We start from the raw sequence: 27,533 nt of genomic DNA, 5'->3' as shown, positions 1-27,533 counted from the left end.
TACAATGAGAGCTGTACTATTTGGTTTCCAGTTAGGAGATCGAGAGCAGAGATTGGCCCTAGGCCCTAGACTGGCTGTCTGTTAGCAAAGTTGCAAAATTAATGCTACAAATGGAGCTATTTAGACAATTTTCTGGCTATAAATGATTCAAAATCCTCCTCCGTCCTATTCCTGAACAAGGATGAAAGGTTATGCAAAGTTTTTATATTGAGCCACGTCCTCTGCCTCCTCCAAAAGAATCCTTTCAGAAGTTAAACGATATCTTTAATTGGTCAATTTGGAATAACAAAGGTCCTAGATGAAGACTTGGCTTGTTGTACCTGCCATATGAAAGAGGGGGTTACAATTCTCTGATCTTAAACTGTATCACTGGTCTGCACAGGTGCGCTCAGCCACGCTCTATTTTTCCACTGAGACACCTGCAGCCTGGATAAAAAGTGAACAAAAAACAGTGACAAACCTTCAGTTTGATCTGCATCTATGCTCTGCAAGCTCAAAAAATAAAAAAATAAAATTATATGTATATATATATTATTTTATTTTATTTTAAAGTTTCCACTTGACAGAAGTGTGTTTTTGTTTGAGATTCCCGAGGTTCGCACGGTGTCACCCTCCTGAAAAGGAAACACCTTGTGGCGTCAGGTGAGCTGCAAAAGGTGCTGTCAGTCACATGACCCTGAGCCTCAGCAGGAAGTCTGACCCCTTCATAATAAAAGCATGTTCTTCACCTGCACTAATCAGGCTGAGAACACGCTGGGCTGGAGTCACGTGATCGACTTGTAGTTCAAACACAGCTGTTTCCTTTCCTGAGTTCTTATCACATCTCCTAAACACATTTCCTCCACCTCACAACGTTTCTATCAAGGAAAAGTGCTTAGGAAAGGAGGTAGGAGACCACTGAGTGTATGTGAACGTGAAGGGCTTTTATTGTGAAATGCAGGGTAGGGAAAAGTTGTTCCGCACATGCGCGGTAGAGATCCTGCGTGAGCAGAGACTAGTCAGTTTAATAAGTTTGATGATTTGTTTAAAATACAGAACAAAAGTAAACAAAGTAGGACGGTAGGGCATCATGGCGGCTTTATGAACGGTAAGAGGCGGGAACACGGGGGCGACGGTCAGAGGGAGGACATCAACAGGAGGAGGACCGGAAGCTGTTTGAAAGCCGTGAGCGGGAGTTTGTCAGCAGGGGGAGAAACCGGCACCCGGAGCGAAGACATGGACCCCCTGCAGGAGCTCCTGGACCGGGTCAAGCCCAGCACCGAGGCGGTGAGTCCCAGTCTGACCCTGTTTGCCCGAACTGAGCGATAAATAACAGTCTACGTACACGCAGAGCCCTGCGTACGTAGACTGTCTGCGTCATGACGTAGGCAGAGTTCAGTTCAGTTCATTTTTATTTCAAACATTTCAAACATGTGCCTTCACAATCATTACAAAATATCATTCCAGTATTTGTTTGAAAAGGAGTAGGCTGAAGTATTTACTTATTTGTCCCTACCCCTTCAAGCTTTACCTCTCATTCATTTAATTTTTTTTTGTCTTAAATTAAACAAACAACATATGAAACATATGAAGTAAAACAAAACATAACATACATAAATCAAAAACAAGAAATTAGCAAGCCCCACCACAGTATAGTTTCTTTCATATGAAAAATACAGAATGTGTATATTTGCAGATACACAAGTTATGGAAAAACAACAAACCAAAAAAAAAAAAAAAAAAGAACCACAACACCATTACCAGCTACATTACCGTCCTGGGTTAACCCCGTTTTCTTCATTCTTATACTTATTTAAAATTAGGTTTTTATATTTTACTTTAAACTGTTTTATGTTTTGACTGTCTTTCATTTCTTCTGTTAGACTGTTCCATAATTTAACTCCTGCAATTGACATAGTTCTTAAAGTTGTTCTAGCACTTTGTATTTTTAAATTCCATTTCCCTCTTAAGTTATACCCACCTTCTCTTTCTATGAACAATTTACAGATTTCTTTGGGAAGCAGTTTATTTCTGACTTTATACATTATTTGCGCTGTTTTAAGCTTCACCAAGTCTTGGAATATAATAGCTTGCATTTTGACAAAGAGTGCATTTGTATGGTCCCTGTACCCTACATTATTTATTAATCTAATGGCCCTTTTCTGTATTATAGTTATTGTTTGTGTGTTACTTTTGTATGTGTTTCCCCAGACCTCTACACAGTAGCTCATTTATGGCAGTAGTAAAGCACAGTATAAAATGTGCAGTGCTTTCTGATCCAACATATGCTTTGCTTTTCCCAGGACGGCAATGCCCCGTGCCAATTTCCCCCAAACATAAGTAATGTGTGGCTTCCAACAGAGCTCGTGGTCAATGATCACCCCAAGAAATTTTATTTCATTTACTCTTTCTAAATATACATTGTCAACACATATTTCTACTTCGATGTTTTTCTTTTGGTTTCCAAACAACATAAATTTGGTTTTATCGAGATTCAATGATAATTTATTTATATCAAACCACTTCTTTAATATCGTTAATTCCTGTGTGATCATCTCCAAAACCTGTGGCAATTCCACACCTGAACACAGTATATTTGTGTCATCTGCAAATATTACAAACTTTAAAATCTCCGATACTCTGCAGATATCATTTAAGTACATAATAAACATTTTTGGACCCAGTACTGAACCTTGAGGTACTCCACAAGCTATATCCATCAAATTAGATTAATATTCATTTATTTGTACATATTGTTGCCTATTCCCTACATAGCTTTTTAACCATTCCAAAACCACTCCCCTAAACCCGTACTTTTCCAGTTTTTTTTTTTTTTTTTTTGAAAATATTTTTATTGAAAAAAGAAAACAGTACTTGCAGTTACCGAAATACAATCAACCTTTCTTAATTTTCCTAATTAACACATATATATATATATATATATGAAAAGAAAAACAAAAAAAAACAAAAAAAACAAAACACAACGCCCCCCCCCCCCCAGTCCCACACAGATCAACACAACCATCAAACATATTAGGGGAATATAACAGTAACAAAAGTAGATTTAAACAGGCAATACCTCTAGACTAGCAAAATAAGAGATAAAGGGTTGCCACTTGTGAAAAAATTTGGCTGTGCAACCTCTCAACGTATATTTAATTTTTTCAAGTTTTAAAAAAAACATGACATCTTTAAGCCACCGGGAAATAGTAGGACACTTAACAGACTTCCAATGCAACAATATTAGACGTCTCGCTAATAGGGATGTGAAGGCTATAATATCCCTTTGTGTGGAATCAAGTGTAAGTGAGCGAGCAGGAATCCCAAATACAGCAATCAAAGGACAAGGATGAAGAGTTACCCCAAGAACAGTTGACATAATAGCAAAATACCTTGTCCAGAAACCTTGTAGCTCAGGGCACAGAAAAAACATGTGGCTAAGGTGACAAGGAGAACCATGGCATTTATCACATTTATTTTCCACTTCTGGATACAATTCAGAAAGTCTAGACTTAGAGAAATGCACCCTGTGTATGACCTTAAATTGAATAAGTCCAAGACGAGCACAGGAGGTGGAAGATCGTACTCTCGCTATAGCCTGTTCCCAAGACTCCTCATGTATTCGAAATCCCAGTTCTTCTTCCCATGTACGCTTAAGCTTAACATTAGAGTGGTTACTAAAAGACAGAATAGCATCATAGAGTTTCGAAATGGTTCCTCTGTGATGAGGAATAAATGATACTTTTCCAGTTTTTTTAATAGAATTTCATGATTAACAGTATCAAACGCCTTCTTTAGATCTAAGAAAACTCCGAGCGCATACCTCTTATTATCCATACATTCCGTTATCTTTTCCATTAAATCTATCAGTGCCAAAGCTGTTGATCTGTTGCTTCTGAACCCATACTGACTATCTGTCATTAATTCATATTTTTCCACAAAACTGTCAAATCTTTTTATGAAGAGTTTTTCCAGTATCTTAGAGAACTGGGAGAGTATTGACACTGGTCTATAGTTTGTAAAATGATGTCTTTCACCGGTTTTGTAAATGGGAATAACTTTAGCAACTTTCATTTTTTGTGGAAAAACTCCTTTTTGAAACGACAAGTTGAATATATATTTTAATGGTTTTACGATACCATCAATAACTGTCTTTACTGTTACCATATCAATATCATTCCAGTCTGTACTGGTTTTGTTCTTAAGTCCTCTAACCATGTCATAAATCTCTTTCTCTTCCACTGCTCTTAAAAACATTGAGCTACTATTCCTTTCAATATTTTCACCAGTGTCCCTTTCTATTCCATCAACCTTTATTTCTTCTGCCAGTTTTGGCCCTATGTTTACGAAGAATTCATTAAAGCCATTTACTATCTCCTCCATGTTATTAATACTTCTTGTCCCTTCTATAAAGTACCCAGGGTAATCATTATTCCTTGATTCATTTTTGATTATTCTGTTTAATACATTCCATATATCTCTTGTGTTATCTTTATTGTGTTCTAACCTTTTAATGAAATACTCTCTTTTACAGGATCTCATTATATTAGTTAATTTATTTTTGTAAGTTTTATACTTCATTTCAGTTTCTATTGTTCTCTTTTTTATGAATTCTCGATATAGGGTATTCTTTTTTTTGCTGGCATTTTGTAGTCCTTTTGTCATCCATGGTCTTCCTGCATAGTTGTTTCCTATTGATTTCAATTACTGGGCAGTTTTTATCAAGTAATGTGTTAAATGTTCTTAAAAATCCTTCGTAAGCTTTATTAACTTCTGTTTGTTCATATACAATATTCCAATCTTGCTTTAAAAGTTCATTTCTAAGACAATTTAAGGTCTTCTCTGTTCTTATTCTTTTGTAAATAATCTTATGTCCATCGTTGTTCACTTTATAATGGCAATTATACGATGCAAAGACTGGTAAATGGTCACTTATATCATTGATTAACAGCCCACTTTTTATCTTTCCTTCTATTATATTTGTAAATATATTATCTAATAGAGTTGCACAATGAGATGTTATTCTGGTCGGTCTTGTTATCAGTGGAAATAAACCGATGCTGTACATGGAATCAATAAATTCTTCTGTACTCTTATTATGATTTGGATTCAATAAGTCAATATTAAAGTCCCCACAAATGAACATTCTTTTCTGATTTATATTTGTAAATAAGTCCTCCATATATCCTTAAATATCTCAATCTTAGATCCTGGTGTTCTATATATACAACTGACAATTAGGTTTTTCCTTTTTTCTATAATTATTTCCACTGATAAACATTCCATCACTCCATCAATAACAGTCGTCATTCTTCCCATTCTTTTGTACTTTAGGTTTTTATCAATGTAAAGTGCCACCCCACCTCCTTTCTTGTTGATCCTGTCTACATGAAGGAATTCATATCCATTTATTTTAAAGTCTTCTTCTTTTCCAGGAGTTATCCAGGTCTCCGATATGGCTATCACATTGAATGGCTGTTCAAACTGTTATGTAGTCTTTGATGGATTGAAAGTTTGCATATAAGCTTCGACTATTAAAGTGAACCATTGTTATACCCTGTTCTACCTTGAATTCCTTTTTAAGTTGCTCATTTGTATAATAATTGCATTCATTTGTCTTATTGTTAAAGAAATTACAATCAGGATCTATGTTGCTGTCATACATCAATGTCTTATTTTCAATATCTATATGAGTTGTTAGTTGAAAATTGTCAGACATCTGCGTTGGTTGTGCACTTGGACGGTCCCATCATATTTAGCACTGCTTTGCATTTATCAGTTATATTTTTCTAGTTCCGTCATCTCTTTGATGACTAGAACCTTAGCCTGCTCTGGTGTTCCATTTAACTTAATGAATATTTTACAGTCTGACGTCCAAGTTGACTGTATTTTCTTCTGTTTTCTTAATATTCTTGCTTGTCTTGCAATGTCTGCATTTTTCTTGATTAGGTGTTCATTTAAATAAACATTTGTACCTTTTAGCTTTCTTCCTTGCTTGAGCAGTTCTTTTTTCTGTTTTCTATTAACAAAATGAATGATAATGGCAGGAAGAGGATGGCATCCCTCAATATTTTTACTGTCCATTTTGATACCTTTGCTTTTAAAGAAGGCCATTACCTGCTCTTCCAAAGAGCGTAGCTCTTGCTCGGGTGGCTCCCCTCTCTCTGATGCTGCTACCCGTGCGTATGTCTGATGCTTGGTTTCCAGTCCTGTCACTATCACATCATTTACTCTTGAATATTGCTCCAGATCTGACACCCGTCCTTCCAGCATAGCAATCTTCTTGTCCTTTTCCTCGCTCTGCCTTCTTAGTTCTTTAATATCATCCATTAAATTGAGTATCAGATTTTGTTGTTTTGAAATTGTTGTTATTTCTTCAGACATAAAGTTTAGGGATTTCTTTATGTCCTCCAGTTCCTCCTCATTAACGTTGCTCCTCTTAGGCGGCATCTTAACGGCATTAAGGCCCGCTGGTTGCGAAGCACCCTTGAGGGTTGCCGAAACCCGGCCTGTCCTGGCAATTAAGAGCAGCAGCCGATCGCTGTTTCGAGCTAATTCTATAGCAGAAATCCACACAGAAAAGAGAATATAAGGATGTGAGCCTGTTTTACATTTATTATTGTGACCTCCGACCTGCTGCTTTGTTTCTTTAGGAGTCCCTGTGGTTAAAGAACATCTTCACCTCCATCTCTGAACACCTGAGTCCTGTGGTGTGTGGCTCCGCCCCCTCGCAGACAGGTGAGTTCCTGTTTGTTTGAAACAGCTGGCTGATAAATCAGCTGTACTTTAAATCCTTAATGACGATGTCCACTTATGAAACCAAATACTATTTAAACCATTATTTAAACAGTGAAAGCAGGGCTCACCTGCCCTCACAGGTGTCATCAGAGCAGTCCAGTGTGTAGATGTGAGTGTGGTTCAAAGGTCAGAGCCATGAAGGTGACCGACTGTCAGTGAGGAACAGGGAGGACTAAGAGTCTGAGGATGAAGAGCAGCTGCTTCCTCAGGTGGTCCCACCTGTTGACACACCAGCTCTGGTGTCCACTTCAGGTGTTCTCAGTGGGCGGGGCTTCAGTTGTTTATGTTTGTGTTTACCCTTTAAACTTTGTTTTCCCAGGTAACCACGGTGACCTCAGCCTCTTTGATCTGAGCATGTGTGCGGTGCAGGCGATCCAGCAGCAGATGTGTGTGGCCCACAGCTTACCTGTCAGCTACAGGTAACGCCCGCTGACATCATCGCTGTAGCAGGTCACGTGACCTGGCCTTACCGCTGTCCTCCCGTCTGTCCACAGGCTGCTGTCCGTCTCCCAGCTCGTCTCCCAGCAGCACCTGGCCTGCGTCAGCAACCTGTCCTGGAGCACCAATCAGCAGAGAGCCTGGGCCAGGGAGGCGGAGCTCGCCGTGCCGGGTCAGAGGGCGCTGCCGAGGGTCAACCTGCTGCTGATTGGCTGTCTGAGAGAAGGCCCTGACGGAGAGTACAGGCTGACGGACGCCAGCGGCAGCGTCATGTGTGAGGTGAGTCAGAGGGGGAGGAGCCTAACCTTAACCCATGGTCCATCAGCTGGTTAGTTCTCAGGAGCTTCTTCACAGCAGCGTCACTAAACCGGATCTGGTCAGAACTGATGGTAACGAGGTCACAACAAACTGCAGGTGTTCATGTGCAACGTGAATGAAATCGAATTCCTCTTTAATTCAGCTCATTCTCTGTGCAGGGACACAAGTGCTGATAGAGTCTGGTCATCACACGCTTCTCTGCTGATGTTTACATCAGCATGAAACAAGCAAACAAGCTCAACAGCTGACTTTCATTTCTGTAACTCAGAAACATCAGGACTTGTTAAATGTGAGCTGTGTTTATATGGATTCACTTAGCTGATCGATAAGTAAGGATGTAAAGACAGAGTCTGTCAGCAAGTGAGTAACTGTGCTGGCACAGACGTGATGACAGCAGAGCTTTATAAAGATGTGGAGCCTCCTCCTCACATAAAGTATACAGATAGCATCACCTGCAGTAACCTGACAGATTACAGTCAGACAGCTGCAGCAGGCTCAGTGTGGTCCTAGCATCACCGCACGGATTAATGACTCACAGTACTTGAAATGTGCAATTCCCTTGTGTTCTTATTGCTATTTATTCTATTCTTCCCTTTTCTATACTCTGTATTTGTATATGTGTATATTTCTGCTCACCTTCTGTAACTTCTGTCGGTGCTGGGCTGTTGGAAACCGAATTTCCTGGAGGAACGCAGCCGAGGGATCAATAAAGTTTCATCTAATCAGATTAGATCAGATCTAATCTAATCTGATCTGATCTGATCTGATCTGATCTAATCTAATCTGATCTAATCTAATCTGATCTCCTGCAGCTATAAAACAAACGGCATCACTGCAGATCAGAGCTGATGAAGCTGTCATCATCAGTACAGGCTTCCAGCATCCACCCAGGACACACTCCGCCACTCTCTCACCCGCGTCTCTCTCTCGCCCTCATCCAGTGCCTGTCTCTCTCGCCCCTGTGGCTCCATCGTCCTGTTTTCCTCCCTCACTGGAACTACATCCCCCACAATGCATCGGGCCAGGAAGAGGCCGCAGACTTCTTGGAGCTGATTGGCTCCCCTGTCCTGTTGTGTCCTGGTGCTGAGCAGGGATTGGCTGCTGCTCCTGGAAGGGTGGAGCTAAGCGGAGCGGTGGGAGTCGGAGAGGCCGGCAGGCTGCTGAGGCACAGGTGGGTCACATGACCTCTGAACTGCAGTGGAGTTTCTGAGCAGTGTGTGTGACAGATGTGTGTGTGTGTGCTCCAGGGTCAAAGGTCAGCGGCTGAGCGTGTTCGGAGAGGTGGGCTCAGTCTGCCCTCTGCTGGCCGTGGCAGGAACGACCTTCTTTTGCTTCACGCTGACGGATGAGTCGCGCTCGCTGCCCGTGCTCGTACAGGTACCAGCTCTCTGAGGATGATGATGGTGAGGAGGGACGATGAAGCTCAGTGTGTGTGTGTGTGTGCAGGACAGCAGCCGGCTCAGCTGGATCCAGCGTGTGTGTGTCGGGCAGAGCGTGTGTGTGACAGCTCTACGTGTGTGTGCGCTACGAGGCTGGAGAGGAAACAACATCCTGTGTGTGACGAAGCGCTCCGAGCTGCACGCCGACTACACGCACACACAGGAACACACACAGGAACACACACACTCTGAGTCCCTGCTGTCACAGCCTGCTGAGGACAACTGTGAGGAGGCGGAGCATGAGGAGGTGGAGCTGGACCAATCAGCTGTGAGGATAAAGCAATCCAAAGTCATCAGCTACCAGGTGAGAGTGCTGTGAGCTCTGATTGGCTACCACAGGTTTGTACCTGTGTGCTGATTACTAAGCCTCCTCTGCTGTGATAGGGCACGGTGACTGAGGTTGTGAGTGAGGGGGCGGGGCTCTACGTGCTGGATGGGAAGGTGGGTCTGTGCGTGGCCTATCAGCCGGCGGCGAAGAGGAAGCTGAGGGCGGGAGACAGAGTGGAGGTGAGTCACATGACGTGACATCATCATGCCCGTTTGTGTTCGTGGCAGCCACGACTAATAAAGTTTGATGGTTCCTCCCCCTGCAGTTGCATCACGCCCACTTCCTGTACCGGCCCTGCCCGGACTTCCCTCCCAGCATGCTTTGCACCTGCCTGCGCTCCACCCTGAGGGTGACGGCCTTCAGCAGGGCGGGAGGCTCGCCACCCGACAACCGCTGCCCGGGAGATGGGGCGTTACCACGGTTACTGCTGCAGAGAAACACAGATGTGTCCGATTACCTGTGGACCTGTCACCTAAGCTCGCAGCTGGCACACAGGTGAGGCTCCACCCACCACCACCTGTCCACAGTCAGAGACAGCAGAGCCTAACCTTTGTCCTCCTGTCCTCCGCTGGCTCTGGCTTGTTTCCTGGTCCTGGTTCTGGTCTTGGTCCTCAGTCTGGTCCAAGGTGTGTGGAGGCAGCAGTGTGTGTGCTTGCTGTCCTGGAGGCTGATGGAGACTCTGAGCAGAGCTGGAGGACGAGGACGCAGAGACATCTACGCTGAGATGCTGGACGAGCCTCACACCTGTCCTGTGACGCAGGTAGGTCCCACTCTCACCTGTCTTCCTTACAGGTGAGTGTGGAGCATGCTCAGTGTGCTCTGTGTCCCTGCAGTACAGCGTGTCCTCGGCGGTCCGGCAGTACCTCGGTGTGTCGGAGCTCCTGGAGTCCCTGCAGACTGGCTGCTGGTCTTCGGCCCCTCTGAGCTCTCTGCTGCCCCCTGATGGCTCCAACCTGACCTCCGCCCAGATCAACGGGTTCCTGTCCTGGTCTTGCAGGACTCTGTCCTCCGAGCCTCGGGGTGGAGACGCTGTCAGGTAAGGTGACAGCAGCTCCCACATGAAGTCGTGTGATTACGTACCAATGGTTTTTGCCGGTTTGTGTGTCAGGCAGCGCCCCCTGCTGCTGGTCGGCGTGCTGGAGCTGCCGTCACAGACGTCTGAGTTCAAACACTCGATGCAGCTCAGAGACGCCGCGGGAGCTGCAGCCTGCGTGCTGACGGAGAGCAGCGAGGAGGAGGAGGGAGCGCAGAGGGCGGTCTTTAACAGCGCCTGGATCGGTACAATGCACGCACACAGACACACACACAGGGACACACAGCTTTATTCTTTAATGTGTGTGTGTGTGTGCTGCAGGTTGTCTGGTGGGTGTGGTGCAGTTCACCATGGTGACAGAGAGATTCCTCCAATCAGATTTCTCCTCCTACCAACACCTGGACCAGGACAGGTTCATCACACACAAACACTGCAGGTACACACACACACAACCTGCAGCATGCTGACTGCTCATTGGTCCATTCTGTGATGTAGGAGGGCGTCTGATTGGTTCAGGGTGTGAGCTTCCTTCCTGGTTGTAAACATTATGAGTTAAATAAAGCTGGGTTCAATTCACAGGGTTTACCTGCAGTTCTCTCTGGACCACCTGCACATCCTGAGTCCATCTGTTGCCATGGAGACACACCTGAGACACAAGGGGGAGGAGCCAGGAGGGGATGTCACTGCCAGGAAGCAGACAGTAGAAGAAGAAGAAGAGCCTGCTGGGAGTAAAAGGAGGAGAAGAGAAGAAGAAGAAGCCAACTCCGGCAACCCCTGGCCCTGTGTCTCCATGGTGATCAGGGTGGAGCAAAAGGAGGGTGTGTCCTGGAGGAATACAGGGGCGGAGGCAGAGGATCAGGAGGCAGGGCTGAGACTGTGCTTCTCAGTGAAAGCTGCTGTGATTGGTCCAGTGGTCAGCTGGAGGCGGGACCCAAAGAATGAGCCAATGACAGAGAAAGAAAGTGAACAAAAGCAGGAGAGACAGGTGAGAGACGCACCTGTGTGTGTTTACCTGAGCTCACCTGGATACACAGTTACGTGTGTGTGTGTGTGTGTGTGTGTGTGTGTGTGTGTGTGCAGGTGGTGCTGGTGTTCTCAGGTGTGTGTACGCGGTGGTTTCCTGTCCTCCAGCCTGGATGTTTCTACAGACTCATCGCCGCTAACACTCAGGTATCAACCCAGCTTTGATGATGTCACTAAGGGGCGTGGTCAGAGGTTGGCCTCATCGGTCTCTGCTCTCTGATATTAGTACACATGAACACGTTTTTCAGCTTTAACTGTAGTTGTTCACACACTGAGGTTAATTATGGAGTTCCACAGGGTTCAATGCTTGGACCAGTTCTGTTTACATTATACATGCTTCCCTTAGGCAGCATCATCAAAACACAGCTTACATTTTTACTGCTATGCAGATGACTCCCACCATTCCTGTTTGTGGGGAGTTGATCTGACCTGAATCCTTGCAGCTGATTGGCCCATGTGTCTGTCAATCAGGATCCCAGTGTTCTGATTGGCTGTGGAGTTTCTGAGCGCAGTGGGGTGGATCTCCACGCTGAGTCGACCCTACAAGTCAGACGTGGTTGGAGATTCCACACTCTGACACGCCCACTGCTGCTGCCCACCTGCAGACAGGTAACACTCGGTTTGCTCCCCGTCTTCCTCCAGGACCCTTAAACTTTTTTTTTAGAGATTGACAGACCATGTGACTTTCACGCATTGCATTGTGGGTACAAGTGGCAACAAAATCAAAACCCTGCATTAAGCGCTAGCATTTCCAGCACTTTGGGGTCCTTCGGGACTAAGTAAAGAATACAAATACAGGCCATTTACCGTTTATTTAGCTGTTGTTAAATATTTTATCTCCTGTACAGGCCAACACAATCTATTTGTTGTTTCAGGTTGTAGTGTTACACAACATTTTCAGATCTAATATAAATAAAATGAGTGTTTCGTAATTCATTCAATTTATTGTCTTTATTTATAACTGGCATCATTGTTTCATTCTATTATAGAATCTTACAAGAAAGAGGCAACATTGTAAAAATCCATCAGCTTTATTAGCTGCTTCCTGAAAAACAAATCAACAATGCAAAGAAAAAAAACTTTGCTAACAACAAACTGGAAAACAGTTATTCATCACTTGCTTGCTTCAGTACAACCCTTGGGCACATATATGCGGACGTTTCTTGGCTGTTTCGATATCGCTCTCTCTCTTAACCAATCAGATCTGGCTGTGGTAGCAGCTTTAAACTCGGTATGACCCAGGCTGATAGAGGGGCCAGTCTGGATCACATTCCTGCATTTTGTTTCTGGTTTTCCTACAAAACACAACAAAGATTAGCCCGCAAAGCCACAGTGAACAAAGCAGCATAGCAACGAATTCAATTCAAATCAATATAAGACTTATTTGTAACCTACATCATCAATCATGTTGTGATAAATTACGTAATAACTCCAACAGAAGACTTAATAATACAACACAGTTAATAATACAGCAGCTTCTTGCCATTTTTGTGTTTCTTTTTATTACTGTGTGACTGTTTTCGTGTGAAAGCCTGCGTGCGCTAGTACCGCTTGCCACTCGTTCCCACAATCCTTTGCGGTTTTACCCCTGAATGACGTCATATTTTTAATGTCTGTATTTTCAGGCCGTCCCACCCACAGTCTTGTCCGTCTCAGAGGTCTTAGACTGCAGGTAAACTGCTCGTCCCTCACTGAGTCGCCCCCTGTGGCCATCCGAGGAACTGCAGCTGCAGCCTGCTTTAAACTCTTACTGGTGTGTGTGTGTGTGTGTGTGTGTGTGTGTGTGTGTGTGTGTGTGTGTGTGTGTGTGTGTGTGTGTGTTTCAGCTCAGAGCTGGTGTGTTTTCAGGGTGTGGTGTCTGAAAGGATCAGTGTGAACAACAGGACCGCCCACTCTGGACACACACACTCAGGTACAAACACACAGGTGGTTTGTGTATCAGGCTTTTTCTGCTGTGAAGTTGTAACATGGGGATCTATGGGGGCGACTCACTGCTGCCTCTGCTGGACACTAGAGGAACTGCAGGCATCAGTGCTTCAGGTATGAGTCTCAGGTCTGACTGTTAGCTGAATGTGTGTGTGCAGGTGTGCGTCTCACTCTTTGTGACCAAGCTGGGAGGAGTCTGCAGGTGTACCTGGACTTAAGCCACACCCCCTACCCACCTGGCCTGTTGCCGGGTAACACTCTGCTGTTGTCTGGTTTCCAGAGGAGGCTGTCCAGGTGAGACACACATAGACAGGCTTATAAAAGTTTGGACTCTTTATTTGGACTCATTTCCAACAATGTCAGCCCCAATAAAGTTCTGGATCATCTTGCATCAATAGGCTGCTGGTTTTCTTTACTGGTTTCAGGTGTTACCAGCAAAATAGTTGTTTGATCATCTGGAAATGTACCCAGATTTATTTATTTAGACAGAGATCTTGACCCCCCAATGTTCAATACAAAGTCACGCCCATGGTTACGTACCTGTGCGGTTTACCTGTGTGTGTGTTTCAGGACAGGAAGTGTGTACTGCACGTACTTACCTGTCAGCTCCATAACTGTGGTCTCCCTGGGAGACACCAGGTAAGTTTACAGGTAAAGTCTGGTTCACGTGTTTGTCGTGCTGTTGTTTATTTGTTTGTTTGGTTTCTATCAGCTCGGCCCAGCCTCCTCCTCCTGCTCCCATCATGCACCTGGGTGAGTGGGCTCTGAGCAGCAAGCAGAGGTGCGCTGTGGGACAGGTCAAAGGTCACGTGGTGTGTTTCCTGTTCCTGCAACTGCAGTGGAGCTGCTCGCTGTGTGGCAGCGTGTACACACAGGTACTGCATAAAATACACACAGTGTGTACAGGATGTGTTTAGTGTCAGTTTCTCGGGTGCAGTGAAAGTACTCAGAGTGCTTCATGTGTTGTTAGCGTGTTGGTGGCGTGTTAGTGTTGGTGCAGTAAGTAAAGTGTCGTTTTGGAGGAAACTGCTCACGATTTCAGGTGTGTGTGTTTACCTGTTGCTCTCTCTCTCTCAGGGCTGCAGCAGCTCTCAGTGTCACTCGACCTCGTCAGTGTTTCAGTCCAAAGCAAAGTAAGAGCAGCTTCCTGTTGAGCTCACCTGCTGATACGTGTTAATCACCTGGATGAGTCAGGTGACAGTCACATGATCAAACCATGTGGCTCTGCTCTTCCATCAGGCTGGTGATCGATGACGGGACAGGTGAGGCTCACGTCTGGTTCTCAGCTGCTCTGGTTCCTGCTCTGCTGGGATTGGCTGATGCTCAGTGGGAGGGGCTTCAGAGAGCACTCAGGGTCAGAGGTCACATCAGAGTCTTCCCTCGTGGGCAGAGCCAGGTCAGTAGCACCTGTCAGGTGTATATGTTTACCTGTCACAGGTGAGTCACGTGCTCATCGTCGTCTTTAAACTTTATTTTGTCTTTAAAATTTAAGATGAGGCTTTAACTGTGAAAGGGCACATCCTGTTTGCATCCTGGTAACAGCTCCGTCTGCTCACACCTTACTGCTGAACTGGTTTGGGGGCGTGGCCACTTCCACCTTTAAAAGTCTGTAGGTGTGACGGACCCACGCTGGGCTCACGTGAACAGGAGGGAGGGGCCTTACAGCCGTGTGTTTCAGCGAGACTCAGGTCGTGCCCCTGACTCCACCCACTCGACCTGATGAAGCAGCAGGTGGTGTAGTTCTGAGGGTAATCAGGGCTGACTGTGAATGCCACACCTCCCACATGGAGGGTGGAGACCACAGGGGAGGGGCAGGACAGCGAGAGGCATTTAGGACTCGGGTCACACCAGGAGAACCCACAGGGCCCCTCCACCCACAGGTGGAGCTGTGTTAAAAGACCCTGCAGACTGAAACGTCCTGTGGTCAGAGGAGGTGAAACGAGAAGAAGATGCAGCTGCAACCCAAAGAACAGCGTCCACACAGTGAAGCACGGTGGGGACGCTGTGGGGGGGCCACCACAGAGAGAAACAGGCGTCCTGCAGGACGTTTCCACAGGGCCGAGCCGTGAGTCTGCAGAGACATAACCTCTGTGTCTGTCTCAGGTGTGTGACGGGGACGCTGACGACTTCCTCCTCCACTTCCTGTTGTGTCTGTGCAGCAGCGATGTCATGATTCGGCCGCTCAGCCTCACCTGCAGGAAACACACCAACCAGAGACCAGAAGGTAACCCCACCCTCACACACCACCCTCACCACCCTGACTGCAACCTTCAGAGTCGTGTGTGTGTGTGTTTCAGAGGTGAGGAGGTTCACTCGAGGAGACAGAGAGTTCCTGACCAGACTGGCTCCTCCCCTTCAGCTCACCTGTCTGCACCTCCACCCTGACTGAGCTCCACCTGCTTCGTTCTGACTTCATCTGTTCTACGTGTTCGTACAAATAAAACTTTATAGTTCCTCCTCCTGTCACACGGTATCTCACCTTCACTGACCCTGACGCTGGTGATCAGGGTCAGAGGTCACACGAAGCTCTCTGGGTTTAACAGGTCATGTGACCCTTCTACAGGAAGTGATCCCTGTGAGTGGCGCCCACATCGGAGACGTTCTCAGATGGTGATTCATGAAACCTAATTGGTAAAACTAAACACTGAACGTGTTTCGGTTTGTTTACAGAGGTCAGACGGTGAAAGCTTCAGCCTGACCAGGAAAGAATCAGTCCTCTTTAAATCACACTTACTTTAAATGAATTCCTCCTCACCTTCATGTGTTTTGTATTATTGCATCTTATACTGAAAGAGTTCATCCATCGACACATTTGAATCCTGCAACATTTCACCGTGTCAGTTTGTCATGAATTGGACTATTTTAGGATTTCAGTTCATCTTTCCAATAAAGCTGGCAGCTCTGAAACAGCTGTTCTCTCTGAGGCTGTTTTGCATGTAAATAAAAGTGAAATAATTAAATGTTCTGTGAACAGACCGTCCAGTGGAGCTCCTCAGGGCTCTGTGCTTTCACCACTTTGTTTTCTATGCTAATGAGTGTCAGAGCACGTCAGCATCAGTCCTTCAACATGGTCACAGCCTCTGATGAAGGTGTTCAAATGTGGCTTTTAATCCAGGTTTACACTTAAACAGTCTCCATGAAACGGGCCTCTGCCCTCATTCATCCTGGAGATCACTCGTCTAAACCAACCAACATAAAGAATGTGATGTTTTCAAAGCGAACACGTACACACAGTTGTTATGGAGACGATTAAATGTAGGAGCGATGATTTGTGAAATCCTACATGTGTGTTCTAACATGCTTTAATGATGGCACGAGCTGACAATGAATAACATAAAGTTAATAGTTAATCTGCAACAAAACTTTTTCACCGCTTCAGTTTTTGGTCTTTTCCACATACGGTTGTTGTTGTCATGGAAACAGAAACCAATCGGGCCTTGGATGGACGTCGGGAGTTCTTAACAGCAGCTCGTTGTTCATTCTGATGTTGTTTTTTAATTATATTTTATATTTAATATCATATATTGGCCGTTTTCAGCTTTATCTGAAGGGCCACAGGTCAGACTCCAGCTGGGCCTGCCGCTCTCAGCCTCACTCTGAGGAAGCCCACAGTCTGTCACAGTGGAAACTACACCGGGGGACCCCATCCTTGGGGTGGACCCATTTTTGTTGTAGCGTGTTTTGGGGTTTAAAGGTGCTTAGAAAAAATGCATTTCAGCTGTGCTGATGCTCCTGACACGTTGGAACGTTGGGTTGTGTTGCGTGGTTGAGAGGAGGCGGCAAAACACCTAGCAGGCTAGTCGGAAGAACACACACCCACGCTGGTATCGGTAATCCACGGTGGTTCTTTAATACGCCTTCTTCAACAACCATATAAAAGCCCGGCTGAACGGCTGCGGCTCAACAACATAACGCCCAGCGTTCATACAACCCAAGCGTTGCAAACAAAACAAGAAGAAAACGTAAATCCGTCCCTCGTTAAGCAGAAGCGTGCAGGCACGTGTCCTCATAATCCCAGAGAGAGAGCAGCGGCACAAACTGATGACACCATCAACCCTCGACTTGGGTGTCTTAAAGGGACACCGCACCATAGTGGCTGTCACAACGTATAAGACTGGGGAAACCTGCATTCAGCTGGACCTGAAAAACACTATGTCCAGATAAACACAATCAACTTTTGGAGAAAAATAAAAGATTCTTCATCAGACTAACAACTAAAAACATGACACTTACCTTAACAGTATGGGCTACGTCAAATATATTCAAGACCGACAACAACACTTCTCACTGCTGCTAATTTTAACAAAACTAAACAAAAAGTAGAAAAAGGCAATTCACCAAGTCTTGAAAAGTAAAACTGAAAAATAGAAACACAGAATAAAGTAAAACATCCATCCAGATCTTTACCACCAACAACATAAAATCTATCTTGATTAAATGGCCTAATTCTCCAATAAATGAGCAATAATAAAGTAAGAAAAAATAAGACATTCAATTTATGGACGCTCAAATTAACAGAGCGACATTAAACGCACCTCATTGCCTGCCGTAGCGTTCTTCGCAGCTGCACTTCACCTCAAAGGTCGGTTAATACATCGGATTGAACTTAACCAAAGTCCAATTAAAGGAAAATAAATGTTTCTAACAAATACAATGAAGAAGATTAAAATAATTCACTGTCAGTTACTGTCGCTGTGAGTTTGACGAGGTCAGCTGCTTCATTTGGTTCTGCCTAAAGTTCTCTCAGTGATCCAGTGTTTATATGATAAGATACGTGTTTAATGCAGAGAGTTGGAATTACAAGTTGGTAAGAAGCTTTTTAACAAAGGTTTGATTTAAGCTTTAAGTTCAAAGGTGAAAGAAATTTCACGTTTGATGAAGGAAGATCAAGGCTAACAAGGACATAGGTCAAAGGTCAAAATAAGGTGAGAAAATATAATAGATATATATAATCAATCAATAAGGTGAAAATATCAGATAAAAGGGTTTTTTGGTTATAAGGAATAAAGAGGTCAAAGGTCAAAACAAGAGACACTGGTAGAGACCTCAAATCATTGTTACTGAAGAAGGAGAAGTTCTTTAACAGTACGACATTGATAGAGTTTGTTTGTGTGTTTGAGAGTTCAGACTGAAAGGGAGCGCACAATCGTGTGTGTGTCTGCAGCTGTTGTGTTGTTGCTGCATCGTTGCCTCAGGGGGAAAGTTGTGTGTGTGTTATGCAGACTAGCAGAGACTGCAGCTGTCAGCAGCCACACACACTTTCTATTCTTCAAATCAAATCACAGTGAAACATGTTCACTGACAGCTCAGCTTCAGCATCGTCTTCATGCTGTGACTGCAGCCGTTCAACTCTGTTTGTCTTTAACCCAAATCATCACAACATGCAAATATAATCATCAAAATGATGTGACTGGAAGGATGCAGCAGTCTGTGCTCCACCTTTCTCCTCCACACCTGCAGGTGGAGAACATGGATGCATGAATCTCTACAGAGTTCTTTGAATATTATCCGTCTCATCAGTTTTCAGTGAACAAAACTCCTCACAGAGCCAAAATAAGCAGTTTGTATCCAACATAACTCAGCTGGACTCTGATGCTCCGTATAACAGCCACACATGAGTCTGGATTCACTCAAAGCATTGAACAAACTTTATTGGAAATGAAGCTTTTGGACATTTGTTCTCTGATATTTGCTCTTCAGCTCGAGTCTCCATCAGTGGGAACATTTCCTGATTCAACTTTTCTTCTGTTCAAATCAAACTCCATGAGAATCAAAGTGTGAATCAGAGTCCTGATGATCAGATTCTATAGAAACATGGAGACTGTAGAGGATTTACACTCAATATGTTCATTTGTTCCCTTCAAGAAAAATCAATCATTCATCCAATAAAATCAGTCGTTGATCAGTTTGATTGACAGGACAGATGATCAGAGGTGCAGAGTTTTTACCTCCATCATTGAAACAGGGATTGAAGTATGGGTGGAGTTTGTGAGTGAAGGAGCAGCCAGTAAAGGAGTAGATCAGAGCTGCAGCACCTACATCATAAAAGGAGACCAGACCCTCCTCATAATCCACAAACACCCCCACCTTCTCAGGACCAGGATGAAGACAGAGGGGGACTGAAGGACCAGCAGCAGCTTCGTACTCATTTCCATTTCTCAGCATCACAGTCCAGACACCATCCTGAGGTCTCCGTGTGATTTGTCCCTTCCTGTTGATCGACTCTGTGGCCACTCCTAAAATCCACGCAGTCTTTCCTTTAACCTGAACCTCAAAGTAAAATCTGCCTGAAGAGAAACTCTGCTCTCCTAAAACATTAACACACTGAGAAAATCTCTCTGGGTTGTCTGGAAGTTTCTTCCTCACATCACCACAGTACACTTGTTTTCCATCATCAGACAGGATGAGCCAGGGATTTGCTGTATCAGGATCCAGAGTCACATCCACCTCATGCTGCTGCACCCTCTGCAGCTCAGCCTCTAACAGCTTCTTCTTCATGGGTTTCCAGACTGTCTCCTCCAGCTGAGCCACAGCTCTCCCCACAGTCCCCTCATATGATGGTGGACAGACTCTGACCTCTGTCCAGTCCTTGCTGGGTGGAGCAGCTTTCAGGGAGGAGAAGCTTTGGAGGAGGTGGAGGTGGTCTTCAGAGCGTGAGAGCTGCTCCACCTCAGAGCTTCTCTCCATCAGCTCAGAGATTTCCTGTTCCAGATCTTTGATGAGACCTTCAGCCTGTTTCTCTGTAGCTTCCTGTTTGTCTTCGATCTCCTTCATGAGCTCCTTCAGGCGTCTCTCAACAGACTCCATCAGAGCCGTGAGGACCTGAACACCTTCTGCTTTCTGTCTGTCTGCAGCATCTTTACTCATCTTCACCGACTCTGTGATCTCCTGAATCTTCAGTCGTCTCTTCTGGATCATCTGCTGAATCTCAGCCTCTGTCTTCTCCAGCTCTGCCTTCTTTCCTTCATATTCTTCTCTCAGAGGAACAAACTCGTGGTTCTTGTGGTCTAAAACAGAGCAGAGCATGCAGACACATGTCTGGTCGGTCTTACAGAACAGCTCCAGGAGTTTATCGTGCTTCGTGCACATCCTGCCTTCCAGGTTCTCCACAGCATCAACCAGCTGATGTCTTTTCAGACCTTTCAGTGTCAGATGAGGCTCCAGGTGAGTCTGACAGTAGGAGGTCTGACACACCAGGCAGGACTTCAGGGCCTTCAGTCTGGTTCCAGTGCAGACGTCACAGGGAACTTCTCCTGGTTTGGCAGCTTGTTGCTCTGAGCTGCTGCTGCTGGCTTTCTGCTGAGCTTCACGTCTGAACTGAGCAACCATCTCAGAGATGAAGGTGTTGACCCTCAGCTGAGGTCGAGTGTAGAAAGTCTCTTTACACATGGGACACTGACAGCTCTGATTCATGTCCCAGTGCTGACTGATGCAGGTTTTGCAGAAGTTGTGTCCACATGGTGTAGTGACTGGATCAGTGAACACATCCAGACAGATGGAGCACAGAAACTGATCTTCAGATCGCAGATTGCTGGCAGCAGACATGTCTGCACTCTGAGGGAGAAAGAAGAGAAACATTTGATTCAAAATTCACTTTAAATTTCATTTTACAAAGAGAGAAACAAGCGTCAGTAGTCTGAGGAGCTTGGAGAGAAAAGCGTCTGGACTTCTTTGAGTTTCTTGAAGACGTTTCATCAGAGAAGCTTCTTCAGTTCTCAGAGTAACTGGTGGAGACCCAGCAACACACTCAGACACAAACTGGTTCATCCAAACACAAACCTAACATTGTAGTGTGCTGTACAGTGCAGCGTCCAGATGGACAGGATCAACGTTTGGGGATGAAGATAAATACAGTCGTTACAAAGATGTGAAATTGTTTCTCTGTTTTACAGAAGGTCCAAGATTCATCCAGATCATTTGTATACTTGAATAAATCAGTTTGTTGGATATTTTCCATCAATCACTGTGAAGTAAACTTCGACCTTGTTGGTGACTGAATACTTCTTATTGTACGTCCAGATCAACGAGCCATTAATATTAAACAGTGACTGTTCCAGTAGAGCTGACAGTGAGGAGGACGATGAATCACAAACCTCAGAAATGTGTTATTAACTGTTGATCCAGTATTTTAATGGCATTGATGAGAACATGTTTATTCAGAGGTGTCTGTATATTTGGTCCATTTGTGCGTCAGTAAAAACTGTCCTGTTTTCTCTCACAGATACTGGAACATCCTCACAAACTCAGGATGTGGAAGAAGATGAACTTTTCCAGTCACTCGCTGGGATACATCATTCATGTTATTCTGGATCCTCAGAAAACATTGATTTATTTTTGTGTTTCACATATTTGTTTGTCCAAATCAAAGATTGATGTTAGTAGAGAAGAAGCCACCATGATAAAGCCTGTGTGTGAAAACGAGATCAGTGGATTTGATCAAAATCCCATTTAAGGAGGAATTCTGTCCTCCAGTTTGTTTAAATAAGCTTTGGGATTAAACAGCATCATCTATGTTTGTGTCTGATGACATGTTTGATCCAGGTCAGCTTGAATATCACAGCTGATGTGTGGAACTCTGACATGTTTAAAGCCTGATTATCAGGATGATTCAAACACATCTGTCTAAATAATGAGATTCATGTTTCCACACAAAGTTATAAAGTGCAGCATCGACTGTTTTCTGAATGATTGAGGATCATCTGTGACTCTTACAGGATACACTAAGTCAGATAATCTTTGTAAAATGTGTGAATGACTTTTTGAAGTACTGACCAAAATCTGCTGGTTTACAGTATCAAAGGCTTTATATCAATAAAGAATAAATAGGTGTTTTCACGTCTGTAATCCTTATGATCAATCAGATCCAGAATCAATCTAATAGGAACAGGAAGTGATGAATAACCAGGAAGTGTGGAGTCAGTCTGAAGTCCAGAGCACAGCCTGAGTCCACAGTCCTGAGCAGAGCCACAGTGAGACTGAAGCAGCAGCTCGATGCTCCTACAGTGGATCTGTGGTTACATGAGCAGCTTTCTATGGATCCAGTGTGACTGTGATGAGTCCTGATGAAGTGAACAGAGTGAAGATTTGTGTAGAAGCAGGAAGTGTGATCAGCTGCACTCACCACTGTTGCTGAGAGGAACCTGATGGACTCCAGTGAATCTTCTTTTAGAGACAAACAGGACTCGACTGCAGCTCTGCTGCTGCTCTCTCACACTTTCACTTCTGCAAAATGACGTTGGGCTTCTTGTTTTTCAGCTGTTGCTCCGCCTCTTCCTGCCTCTCCCTTTACAGGAATCAGCCGGTCTGTACTCAGTGACTGTGTGCAGCGGGTGGGAGGAGTGAGGAGTGGTGTGTGGGTTCACACAGTAATGACGGCCTCAGGTGATCAGGAGAAACTCACCTGGATTTCCTTTTTCCACAGCAGACTGAGAGCTTCAGGTGGACCCTGAAGGAGGTCTCAGACACAGGTGATAAAAGTACACACAGTGTGTACTGAAGTAGAAGTACTACTGTTAAAAATACTCCAAGTACTAATTCAACTTCTTTACTCAAGTAAAAGTAAAAAGTAGTGGCTGTGAAATGAGAGTAAAAAGAGCTGATTGAAGAACATTTCTAACACGTGTGTTTATACAAAGCTAACTGACTAACTGCTGTGGTTTGGAGTAGAGATTCCTGAATTTACCAGGTGCACCTAAAGGCAGCACAATTTAAACCGTAAATAATGATGTAGGTGCGCAAATCCTTTTCAAGCGTCACAGCATCAGATGAGCCGGCTTACGTTTGTTGCACTTCTACACCAAGTTTTTAGATTAGATTAGATAAAACTTTATTAATCCCTCGGGTGGGTTCTAATAGCACAGCACCGACAGAAGTCACAGAATGTGAGCTGAAATATATACATACATATATAATAATATACACATGTATAAATACAGAGTATACAGAAGGGATCATAGAGTAAATAAGAATACAAGGGAATTGCACATTTCAAGTATTGTGAGTCTTTTGCACCGTTGGATATTAACAAAAGTATTGCACAGTGAAAGGCACTACAGCTTTTTTTTTACGCTCGCGATTTTTGTTCCACAAACCAAAAGAACAAAGATTCAACCTTTAATATATTTTCATGTGTGTTTCAAGCACTATGACATATCACACACACACATGCTGAGTGTGTCACTGATAAAGCTGTGACACAGCAGCTCACTCAGTCCAGTCCAGGTAACAGACTCACCTGTTAGCAGCAGCTCTGCCCTCACAGAGCTCAGCTGCTTATTTCAGTCAGCAGGAAACATTAATATTATGGACTACAGCCGTCTGTCAGGGCCGTTCAAGGACACAACGTCACACACAGGTTTAAACTGTTAGACTCATGAATACCCACAACGTTCGATGCACATTTCTCTTTAACAGGAGCAAACGGCCTGATCAGATAATATAAGAACTCATAAAAGCTCATTTATGTAAATCTCTGCTTGGACCAGTGAAACAGTCTCACACTGATTAAACACCATCACTACTTCAGTAATGACAGAGGGGCGTAGGCGTGCTCGTGGGACAGCTTCCTCCAGCTGTGGAAACCAGATGTGGAAGCAGACTCCCTGATGTTGCAGTCCAACACCAGTGTGAGCAGAGAGGACTCAGCTGCTGGGCGGAGCTTATCTTCCTGTCCTGTTCAAATCCAGCATGAAACTCTTCTTATGTTCCCTCTTCAGTCTGATCCTGTCTAACAAACATCACTGTTCACCTCCTCCTCCCTCTGTGACTCCTTCATGTCCACTTTACTCCTCAGTAAGTCTCCACAGCTCCAAACCAGCTCTGCATTCAGAGTTAGTCCACGTTCTCACCTCCATCTTCAACCTTTCCTCAGCCAGAGTGTTGTGTCTGTGCTTCCACAGGCCCCGCTGGTTTACAAACTTGTTCCTGTTAACGGAAACAAGACGAACAGCTTTTACTTGCTAGCAAGGGAGGACCGCTCGGTGTGTCAGGAAAGCACTGAATCCACCCACAGACGACCTTTTACTGAACACAGTGTCAGTACACACAAGCACCACCCATTGTAAACCCCTATGGTCAACAAACATAAGGCCCTATGTGTGTGTGTGTGTTTGGGGTGCGTTTGTGTGACCTCCTGCCCACAAAGGATGATAAAGCAGGAAGCTTACTAAGCCTATAACAAAACACTGCAGCCTCCCCACCAACAAACTGGCTGGAGAGGTGGTCAGAGACAAAGGAACGTCTTTGATCAGGCTGCTTGAACCAAGACTTACAAACTTAAGTAACACAATGACAACATTTAACAACTTGACTCCCGCACAGAGCACTATCCCCACATGCTTCAAGACCACAACCATCATGCCCCTCCCCAAGAAAAGCCCAGCCACTAAACGCCTGCAGACCAGTCGCACTGACTCCCATCATTGCAAAGTGCTTTGAGAGAGTGGTGCTGGCCTACATCCAGAGCAACATCCCAGACACTCTGGACCCCCTGCAGTCTGCCTACCGGCCCAATAGGTCCACGTCAGACGCCATCGCTGCTGCCCCTCACTACTCCCTCTCCCACCTGGAAAACAAAGACCTCAGGGTGCTTTTTGTTGATTATAGCTCCGCCTTCAATACAGTCATCCCTCACAAACTCATTCCCAAGATCCTCAGCAGCTTCTACAGCTGCACTGTGGAGAGCACACTGACCAGCTGCATCACTGCATGGTACGGCAGCACTACTGCTATGGACCAAACGCCTGCAGAGAAGATGATCAGGACCCCGCTGCCCTCTGCATCCACCATCGCAGAGTCCAGAGGAGAGCTGCCTCCATCCTCAAAGACCCCACATCCCCCCAACACGGCTGTTCACACTTCTACCCTCAGGACGAAGGTTCAGAAGTTCAAAATCCAGAACATCCAGACTCAACAACTCCTTCTTCCCACTGCTGTCAGACTCTTGGACAGCTGACCTGTTTTAACAGTAATGTTTGCACATCAGGTCATCTTTCATATCAAGCTCACAGCTCCTTTGCACATACATCTACCTCACACTTACATTTAGTCTCCACTCATTTATTCATAGTATTTGTATTTTATCTTGTTCTATTTGTATTTATTAGCGTGCATCTGTGTGTGGACAGCAAAGAAAGAGTTTCATTGCACAGAGAAATGCTTTTCTGAGAAGCTTCTTCAGTTCTAAGGGTCAATGGTGGGCCCCACCATTGACCCTTAGAACTGAAGAAGCTTCTCGGATGAGAGGTGAAACGTCTTCAAGCAACTTAAGAAGTCCAGACGCTTTTCTTTCCAAGCTCCTTAGACTACGATGACCTGGATGACTGAACCTTCACAGACACGATGGAAGCTGAGGATCACATGATGGAGTTAGTTGTCAATCAGAGTGACTGACAGGAAGTGTGGGTGTGGCCTCAGGGCCTCCATCATGGCTCGTTCCTGCTCTGATTGGAGCTCTGAGGTCAGAGGGGTGTTTCATGATGTTTTGTCTGATTCAATTCAATTAAATTTTATTTATATAGCGCCAAATCACAACAAAAGTCGCCTCAAGGCGCTTCATAGATACAGAGAAAAACCCAACAATCATATGACCCCCTATGAGCAAGCACTTTGGCGACAGTGGGAAGGAAAAACTCCCTTTTAACAGGAAGAAACCTCCAGCAGAACCAAGCTCAGGGAGGGGCGGGGCCATCTGCTGTGATTGGTTGGGGTGAGAGAAGGAAGACAGGATAAAGACATGCTGTGGAAGAGAGACAGAGGTTAATAACAGATATGATTCAATGCAGAGAGGTCTGTTAACACATAGTGAGTGAGAAAGGTGACTGGAAAGGAAAAACTCAATGCATCATGGGAATCCCCCGGCAGCCTACGTCTATTGCAGCATAACTAAGGGAGGATTCAGGGTCACCTGGTCCAGCCCTAACTATATGCTTTAGCAAAAAGGAAAGTTTGAAGCCTAATCTTAAAAGTAGAGATAGTGTCTGTCTCCTGAATCCAAACTGGAAGCTGGTTCCACAGAAGAGGGGCCTGAAAACTCAAGGCTCTGCCTCCCATTCTACTTTTAAATACTCTAGGAACAACAAGTAGGCCTGCAGAGCGAGAGCGAAGTGCTCTAATAGGGTGATATGGTACTACAAGGTCATTAAGATAAGATGGGGCCTGATTATTTAAGACCTTGTATGTGAGGAGCAGGATTTTGAATTCAATTCTGGATTTAACAGGAAGCCAAAACAGGAGAAATCTGCTCTCTCTTTCTAGTCCCTGTCAGGACTCTTGCTGCAGCATTTTGGATCAGCTGAAGGCTTTTCAGTGAGTTTTTAGGACTTCCTGATAATAATGAATTACAGTAGTCCAGCCTGGAAGTAATAAATGCATGAACTAGTTTTTCAGCGTCACTCTGAGACAGGATATTTCTAATTTTAGAGATGTTGTGCAAATGGAAGAAAGCAGTCTTACATATTTGTTTAATATGTGCGTTGAAGGACATGTCCTGGTCAAAAATGACTCCAAGGTTCCTCACAGTGTTACTGGAGGCCAAGTTAATGCTTCTCTGAAGCTTCCTGACAGTCAGCAGCTTTGACCTTTGACCCACATGAAGCTAACATGTGTCAGGATGCTCTGTGGAGATCCATCAGAACAGCAGAAACACGCTCGGGGTCATCATCATTATAAACTTCTAATGTGACAGAAACAGCTGCTTAACATCTGGCTGAGGTTAGTTAGCTGTTAGCAGAGGAAGGCCAAAGCAAAGCTGCACCTTCATCTTCCTCAGGGCTGAATACACACTAAATACTTTATACTGTATATACACACAGGCTGCTCTTCATCACCAGCTCCTCCTCCTGGTGACCTCACAGTTAAACACACATACCTCAGCTCCCCTTTGACCTCTGCATTTGGTGCCCTCCTCCTCCTGAGACGTGCCAGCATGTCTGCTATGGCTAATATTAAGGTTTCCGTAGAAGAGAAAACATGAGCGAGTCTCAGAGCTCATCAACTTATTTCTAGATCAGAAACAAACCATGTGACCGTGTGCAAGACTCTTTCCTCTCAGCTGTGGTTTAGTTTGAATAGTGGGAATAATAGAATCACCAGTGGACCATCTGACAGTGACCCTCCAAGCCTCCGTGAACCCAGCAGAGCTGAGCACCGACTCTGGTCAGGTCTCCAAATTCAGACTGTTAGCGAATCTGATTTCTGTGATTGAATTTATGGATGGAAATCAGGGTTCCCAGCCTCTTCCTCACAGTCAGGA

At 44.7% G+C, this 27,533-nt stretch overlaps 3 protein-coding genes across 9 annotated transcripts; 1 reads left to right on the top strand and 2 right to left on the bottom strand.

Annotated features, from left to right (window-relative positions):
* Window positions 1-806: 806 nt before the first annotated feature.
* Window positions 807-22,126, top strand: LOC147333566 (CST complex subunit CTC1-like). Of its 7 annotated transcripts, none has more exons than XM_086286275.1 (25): window positions 807-1,266; window positions 6,633-6,717; window positions 7,097-7,196; window positions 7,272-7,494; window positions 8,475-8,704; window positions 8,781-8,910; window positions 8,980-9,276; window positions 9,357-9,479; window positions 9,566-9,795; window positions 9,916-10,060; window positions 10,134-10,336; window positions 10,409-10,578; window positions 10,655-10,769; window positions 10,913-11,318; window positions 11,414-11,503; window positions 11,828-11,965; window positions 12,982-13,028; window positions 13,183-13,268; window positions 13,441-13,576; window positions 13,853-13,921; window positions 13,995-14,157; window positions 14,360-14,415; window positions 14,522-14,678; window positions 15,386-15,506; window positions 21,504-22,126. In XM_086286275.1, the coding sequence occupies exons 1-25, from the start codon at window positions 1,081-1,083 to the stop codon at window positions 21,653-21,655; spliced, it is 3,858 nt and encodes a 1,285-aa protein (XP_086142401.1). In that variant the 5' UTR covers window positions 807-1,080; the 3' UTR covers window positions 21,656-22,126. The 7 variants fall into 7 exon arrangements, 6 of the variants coding, with proteins under 6 accessions (XP_086142401.1, XP_086142403.1, XP_086142400.1 ...); XR_015128371.1 differs by lacking the exon at window positions 21,504-22,126 and adding an exon at window positions 15,953-16,258 and having other exon boundaries at window positions 808-1,266; window positions 15,386-15,857; XM_086286278.1 differs by lacking the exon at window positions 21,504-22,126 and adding an exon at window positions 15,580-16,258 and having other exon boundaries at window positions 811-1,266.
* On the bottom strand, window positions 5,119-6,429 carry LOC147333568 (uncharacterized). Its single transcript, XM_086286407.1, has one exon. The coding sequence runs from the start codon at window positions 6,427-6,429 to the stop codon at window positions 5,755-5,757; it is 675 nt and encodes a 224-aa protein (XP_086142533.1). The 3' UTR covers window positions 5,119-5,754.
* On the bottom strand, window positions 17,112-21,020 carry LOC147333567 (E3 ubiquitin-protein ligase TRIM21-like). The gene has a single exon (XM_086286364.1). It carries the CDS (start codon window positions 20,858-20,860, stop codon window positions 19,157-19,159), a length of 1,704 nt encoding a protein of 567 aa, XP_086142490.1. The 5' UTR covers window positions 20,861-21,020; the 3' UTR covers window positions 17,112-19,156.
* Window positions 22,127-27,533: the final 5,407 nt, after the last annotated feature.

Source organism: Aulonocara sp. 'chitande type north' Nkhata Bay, linkage group LG3, assembly GCF_057382095.1.
Source record: "Aulonocara sp. 'chitande type north' Nkhata Bay isolate Kocher_YH1m ecotype deep benthic linkage group LG3, A_spYH_male_GT1.1, whole genome shotgun sequence".
Classification (NCBI taxonomy): domain Eukaryota; kingdom Metazoa; phylum Chordata; class Actinopteri; order Cichliformes; family Cichlidae; genus Aulonocara; species Aulonocara sp. 'chitande type north' Nkhata Bay.
This window is presented reverse-complemented; position numbering and strand designations above follow the sequence as displayed.